The sequence below is a fragment of the Tupaia chinensis genome, unplaced genomic scaffold (genome assembly GCF_000334495.1).
Source record: "Tupaia chinensis unplaced genomic scaffold, TupChi_1.0 Scaffold145519_1, whole genome shotgun sequence".
NCBI classification, from domain to species: domain Eukaryota; kingdom Metazoa; phylum Chordata; class Mammalia; order Scandentia; family Tupaiidae; genus Tupaia; species Tupaia belangeri.
The window spans coordinates 4122916-4130572 of NW_006205376.1; the positions used below are offsets into that span (position 1 = coordinate 4122916).

The window sequence follows — 7657 nt, forward strand, 5'->3', positions numbered from 1 at the left end:
GGAGCGTGACGGGGAGCGAGAAGAGAGAGAGAGAGAGAGAGAATAGTACCTCCAACAAGGTTTTAATGCTACAATCTACGTCCAGCTTTGGCCAGCCTGGATCGGGGCACATCTGTGCCCAGCATATTCGGGGAGGTCATGGGAGAACTGGTAACCTCCCTATGGGGTCTGCCTTGCAGAGCATCACATTTCAAGGTTGAGCTGCCATCTGCCCCTCCCCCCAAATCTCTGTACCCTATTAGGCAGAGTTAGGTCTGGGACCCAGAGCTCCAGAAGTAGAGCCCTGAGTGCTTTCTGCTCTGGGGTTGTGGGCACACAGGTGCACACTCTTCACTGTCATCACAGACATGCTACAGAGTACTGCAGCTATGAAGACCAGTTTAAGAGAACCACAGTAAGAGGAAACCTTCGAAAACTTAAACATTAAGCCTTATGAAGAAATGTTACTGCATGTCCTATGGTAAGTAAGTGACATACCTGCCCCAGGCTGCCTCGTTTGTAGATGCTCTGTTAACTGGAATACAGGAGGAGTCGATGACAGTTGATTTGTTCATCTTATAGCAGAATCCGCAGTCTGGATCCAACATACATTCATTACAGTAACTGAAAAATGAAGAGAGTTATGGTCATGTCAGCAGAGACACCTAGTGCTCACCACCTATGTGATTCCATGTGCATTTTCCACTCTATTTTGCAGTCAGCTTGGGACCCTGGGACTAGCTGGCTTCTTCCATCTCTCTCGGTTATAACAACTGGGAAGACACTTTGAGATGGCAAAGGTTTGGATCTGAGAGACTGACAGAAGAAAGTCCAGATGATCCAGAGAAAATAAATTTTCGCTTTCCTAAACCACTGAGATTTGTTACAAAACTGCAAACTGGAACATCTTGATTTAGCCCTATTGGGATTTAAACCACAGCCAGCTATGTGAGACTCCAGCGCCTCAACCACCATGCCACTTACCAGCTCAATCCAGCCCTGTTTGTTCCAAATTGTGCGAAAACATTTAGTTCACTTGTCTCCTTTATGTACCATCTATTTTAAGAATTGAAAATAGTTTTTCTAATATCTGCCTTGAAATAAAAAATCCAAACGACAAAAAAAAAAATTACATATAAGGAAAAAGTTAAGGGATCAGCAGATGGAATAATGGTTCCATTGCTGGACTCCCACATGCTCAACTGTGATTCGAGTCCTGGACCTGGCATTTTAAAACTCATGCTGGGTATGTGTGTGCATGCCCCAAATCCCAAGAGGAGAACAGAGGAGAAGAGACTGTAACGTGGCCATCCCCTCTACGGGGTGATTTCTTGCTTTCTCTCTGTCTCTCTAGTAAGTACACATGTCCTATAGCAAATATCTCCTTAAAAAAGATTAAACAAAAATGCCACCACTCAAATATAGCTGTTATTAAGAATAAATATCTGTACTTTGAGCAAATATATATTGGGTACTACTGGGTTGTCAGAAAAGTCATGACGTATGTTTTGTATGCACAAATGCATCCAGACTTTTCCAGTGGTGTGATGTGTATTATTCTAAATTTAAAAGAATTTAAGAAAACAGGCTATTCTTTAAGTTAATCACATCCACTGGCTGACTCATAGAGCCATAATCAGTTAATCACTGTTTCCCTTATGGCTGTATCTTAACTACAGGAAAACTCTAAAGGAAAACCTCTAGAGGGCAAGGGTTTACCCACCTAAGTCTACAACCCGCTTACAGAATGAGTTTTCTACTGCCACATGGTCATTTGCCAGATAGATCCAGAGCACTTCATACATGGCAGGTGTATACAAGGCATACATTGAGTACTAAGGATGAGGACGTCAAAGTCCCTGCTCCTCACTGGATAATAGGTAAGAATGACAAACACGTGCAAGGTCATGACGGCAATATAAAAGAAAGCAGGTATGAGTGACCGAAAGGACAGACCTGTCCCTCTTGCTTTTAAGAGCCGGGAATAATTTCAGAGGTAACACTTTTTCCTTTCTTCCCTTTTTTTGTTCCTTTAATTTCCAGAGGGTACGTGAACTCACTAGAGAGAAACAGAGAGAGAAAGCACCCCTCACTGGGATGTTGTCATGCCATAATCCCCTCTCCTCTATTTTCCCATCCTGCTGGGATTGGGTGCATGCACACGTGCATGCTGGCATGTTTTTCAAGCAGCCAAGACTGGAACAACCAAGGTTCGCCAAGAGGGATCCAATAACCCTAGAGGCGATGTCTGTACTAAATCATTAAAGAAATGTATGAAGCAAAGAGATTAGAAAAGAAGACATTCACGAGTATTATTTCTTATTAAAGATCAATCAGCACAGACTTGTTAAATATCTATTGTGTACAAGTAATTATCCTGTCAAGTATGAGAAGAGAAACAGATGATCATCTATAAAAGACATTTAAAAGCTGTGCAAGTCACCAGAAAAAGAGATGAGGGACAATTATTTCTGAATCCTCAAAATCAAAATACCTTTTTGGTTCATTTAACTAAATGTGAAAATAATGATATTATTTAAAAAATCAGATTACAGCCTCTTCCCATAAACTTTTCTTTTGGCAAGCAGTCATCCTTATTTTTGAATGACATATCAGCCCTAGACAGAATAGCAAAGACAGGCCTTTTAAAACCTAATGAAGGGTCAATATACTTCAGAGAGGTGAGTCAGCAAAGTGAATATAAAACTGTCTACACTGATGATAAGCACAGAAAATGAAACTAAAGACTTTGGAAGTATTGGGTCATCAGAAAAGTTATGATGCATTTTGGCATAGAAAAATACATCATGACTTTTCCAATGACCAAGCTATATCCTAGGCTTCTGGTTTTGATAACCAGACTAGGCTAATTTGGAAAGAAAGATGTATTTGTTTTGTATATTCAGCCCAAATGAGATATATTCAGCCCATATGAGATCAACTCTAATAGCCCTAATTATTCAAATGGCTTTGGGTGACACTAATTTAACTCATGTATTCATATAGGAATGGCCCTCTATGTCTCTAAAAATACATAATTCTTATAAAAGTCCCAAAAGCATAAAGATAAAGGCTAATAACCACTGAGACCTTCATGTATGTGTTATGTATATGAGATGTTATCCATCACGAACACCAACTCTAAGCATTCAAATCTGACCACAACTTCCCATTTTTACAGCTTGCTTATGAAACGATCACTCCATGACCTACTATGCAGCAGGTATTATTCTAGGTGCTGGGACAGTCAGTGAACCAAAGATTCTCTGTCCCTGTGGATCTCGGATAGGAGATCTCCTGCTGCTAGTTAACTGACCCCCCTCAACTTGTTCTCTGCTCAATTTTTTCATTTTTTAGCTTCTTCCTTATCCAGCTTATTGACCATGGCCCATCATTTTAAAACCCTCAACCTCCCTAACTCTTCTGTCACTCTACCCACTTGTCTGGCAAAATCTCAGCCCTATATAAAATGCAAATATTTGCCTTCATCCTTACAGCCAAATGTGGCTGAAGGAATCACACTACAGAGTCCACCTGTATGTAGGTCTTGGGTAATGCATGATCACCAGTCTCAAATGGACTCTCAGTAAGCCTCACCTTTGTAGTGGTTTTCTCTGGCTAACTGTACATGGAAACATTTGTACCACCCTACATGAAAACTATCTTTTCTGCACTTTTTTTTTCAATCTCCCATGCTCCAGTTTCCTGTACTCCCTGCAAATTACTTCAACTCCAGCTTTATAGTGAAAGTAGAAGGAGCAGTGAGAACCTGTTGAGTAGGTTAATGTTTCACATTTTGTGAATTTCCCAAATTTCCTTCTATTAGTACTTTCTAATTTCACTTTATTGTGACTGAAGAATGTACTTTGTATGATTTCAGTCCTTTTAAATTTATTGAGGTTTATCTTATGATCTAGTATATGGTCTACCCTGGAGAATGTTGGACATGTAGGGAATGAGTCTTTTGTTTTAATTGGGTGGAATGTCCCACAGATGACTTAGGTCTATACAGTTTCAATCAATAAACATTTTTAAAAAAAATTTTTAGAGGGTATGTACACTCACTGGAGAGAAACAGAGATAGAGACAGACAGAGATAAAGTACCCTTCATGGGACTTGGTCATGCTATAATCTCTCTCCTCCACTTCTCCTGACTTTGGATTTTAGGCATGCATGCACACAGGCATGCACACATACTTACTATGCTATTCAAGTTGCTAGTCTGGGACTTAAACCATGTACTTGGCCATTTGGGATCCAGCTGCCCAGTTGCCAGGTCATGGATTGGCCCCATTAATGTTTTCTTTCTTTCTTTCTTTCTTTCTTTCTTTCTTTCTTTCTTTCTTTCTTTCTTTCTTTCTTTCTTTCTTTTTTTTTTTTTTTAAAAAAAAAGAGAGTGTTTTGCTATAGGGCATGTATGCTCACCAGACAGAGAGACAGAAAGAGAGAAATAACCCCCTAGGACTGGTGGCCACACCACAATCCCTTCTCCTCCAGACTCCTCTCGGGATTTTGTGAACGCATGCACATGTACCCAGCGTGAGTTTTAAGCCACCATGTCCAGGACTTGAACTGTAGTCAACTATGTGGAAGCCCAGCGAGTCTGCTATGATGCCTAATGGCCCTTTTCAAAATTCTTTTTAAGTTAACTAATTTTATTAATGATAGAACACATGGACAAGGAAGAGAGAGGAAGGCACCCCCATAATTCCTTTTCCCCAACCTTCCAGCTCATCAGAAGCTTGGGCACGCAGGCACCTACCTGACAAACCCACAGCAGGCCACATCCTTCCAGCACTGCATTGTTTCCTACCAACTGTGCCAACAGGTTGGACCAAGATACCGATCTTTTTAAAATTTTGACCATTATAAAGCAAAAATTATGTAACTTTTTTTTTCAACAGAAAACTTTACATTCTTTTGTCTGTTAAATGTTTCTTCCTTTTGCTCTCACACCTACCCTCTACCACACACTCTCTACCACCATCCTCCTCCCTTATAGTCTGTTATCTACACTTAACTTCTCTATCGAACCTTTGTATTGTTTGAAGTCTGGTTCACTTTGCTTTGCACTGAGTTTCCTATATTCTTCCACTTTGAATCAAATGATAGGATCCCATTGTTTCTTATGGCTGAGTACAATGTTCCATAGTATATAAGTGCCACAGTTTTTCAACCCAGTCATCAATTTTTGGACACACAGGTTGATTCCATGTCTTCGTGATTGTGAATACTACTGCAATAAACATGGATGTGCAAGTGTCTTTCCGACTAAGTTTTTTCCTATCTTTTGGGTAAATATCGAGGAGTGGGATTACTGGATCACATGGTAGTTTGTTTTTGAGTACCCTCCATATTTTTTCCCACAGAGGTTGTACTAATGTATTATACATTCCTACAACAGTGTAAGAGGGTTCTCTTTTCACCTTAGCCTTGCCAGCACTTAACATTCTTTATTTTTTTGATCCTAGCCATTCTAACTGGGGTTAAATAGTATCTGATTGTAGTTTTAACTTCCATTTCCTTTATGACAAGAAACTTCGAACATTTTTTCATACACCTTTTAGCCATTTTAAGTGTTCCTTGGAGCACTGTCTGTTCAGTGCATTTGCCCAATTTTTAATTGGATCATTTTTTTATGGGTGAGTTGCTTGAATTCCCTATATATTCTAGTTATCAATTCCTTGTTTCAGGAAAAACATACTAATCTTAAAGCAGCATAGGTACCTCATTTTTAAGAGTCTTTTATTTATCTTCACCCTGGAAATTGTCTTTATCTATGACAGATGAGCCAAAATCTGGCCCAAAACTTGCTTTGTAAATGAAGCTTTACTGGAACATGGCAAGACCATTTGTTTACTTATCCTATTTGATGGCCTACATGCTTCAGGGCAGAGCTGAGAAGTTGTAACAGAATCTGTGTGACTAGCAAGCTCAAAGTTTCTACTACCTGTTCTTGCACAGGAAAAGGTTTCTGATCCTTGATCTAGTACTTATATACAACCTCATGGACAGATTTTTCACTCCTTTCCTTCAAACTCCCTCACTTGTTCACTCGGAAAACAATGACTCTTCTACCTCAGAGGCCTTCGATACTTCTTTCCCTCTGATCCTTCATTCGCTTTGCGGCTTTACCTGCTGGTAAATCATGGCACATCACTTTAATCACTCTCACCAGATTCTCAGTGTCTTTATATTTAGGTTATTCTACTGGGTTGTTGGAAGTCATGACATATTTTGTATAGAAAAACACAGAAAATTATGTCATGACTTTCCTGATGACCCAATTATTACAGTCACGATATAAAGTTTCATGTTTGGCTCTTTTCCCACCACCGTTCTCCTCCCATTTTTCATACAGACAACTCTAAATCACTGGAGAAATAGCATGACCAGCCATGTTGTGAAAAACACTCTCTACAGTATTCAACCTTTGTTGGATACTTACAGCCAAGGAAACGTTCCCCACTCCCACAACTGGTATCTCAAACACCCACAACTCTCCACAAATCCCAAACACTATTCCTCCCAAATCACTTAAGACAATGGCCTTGTCTTTCTTGGGGATGAGAATGCACTATTCCAAACTATGGCACCCTGGAGGTCACACTCCGACCCTCTTCTGTCTTTCTCCCAGAAACACAGTCATTAAACAAATTCTCTAACTCACTTCTCCTCAAAGTAGATTGTGAGGCTCTCATTTCAGAGGGCTCCTGTCCTGTACCTAGAAGCCAAGAAGAATCTAAGTGAGCAGGCCTCACTGAGACTGTCCCAGTTTATAACCATCATGCCCTTTTCCCTCTAATACTTCTGTATAATTGTCCACACAAACGCCTAGTTTTCCTTGGGTCTTTGCATCTTCACCATCTTTTCTCCTCCACATCTTACTGCATTACAAAAACTGAAGATACAAGGCCTGGCTTTTCTCATATATATATTCAGACAGGATCAAAGATACCTACAGTCAAATCTGTCCTCACTTCTTTTCCTACAGTCTTGGAATAGGAGGTGTTAAAGATAATTCCTAGATCAATTCTTTTTTTATCTCTTTCTGCCATTGTTTGTGTGTGCGTGTGTATGAGAGAGAGAGAAAGACAAAGAGAGAAAGAGAGAGAGAGAGAGAGAAATATGACACTTCGTTCTCCTTTCAAGATTTTTTTGGGGCATGCATGCACATGCACCCAGCATGATTTTCAAACCACTGGGTCTGGACTTGAACTGTGAAGTTGCCCATGTGGGATCCAGCCACCCTAACCTCCATGCCACCTGCTGGCCCTTTCAAATTCACTCCTTCTAGCCATCACCAGGACTAGTACCTTGTCCCACCAGTTATTTTCTTCTCTCTACTCACAAACCTCTCCCAGAACATACCCCTTGGTTTATGTGAAGGCTTCAAGCCTTCCCTATAGTAATAAAGCATGAAACAAATGTCCTTTCTGATACTCCATGCTGTCCCTCCATTCAAGTTCACAGGAATCACTCAGAGAAAAGAGGCCAACTTTTAACAAGCTTCAGTTACTTTGCCATCCTAGCGAGCAAGCCAACATACAGCACTGATACTGCCCACCCTTATCTGGACTTAGAGCCTCTTGGGCCATTGGAGACAAGACAAGATCTCCCATCATTCCCTAACCCTTGACCCAGACTTTTTTTTTCCACCATACAGAACACTGTAGG

General features: G+C 40.4%; 1 protein-coding gene across 1 annotated transcript in view; it reads right to left on the bottom strand.

Moving 5' to 3' along the window:
* SLC2A13 (solute carrier family 2 member 13) overlaps positions 1 to 7657 on the bottom strand; it is a gene marked incomplete at its 5' end in the record, with an annotated part of 358416 nt that overhangs the window by 69837 nt on the left and 280922 nt on the right. Inside the window, 1 exon segment of the mRNA XM_014584051.2 lies at positions 478 to 603. Coding sequence (XP_014439537.1) covers positions 478 to 603 — 126 coding nt within the window.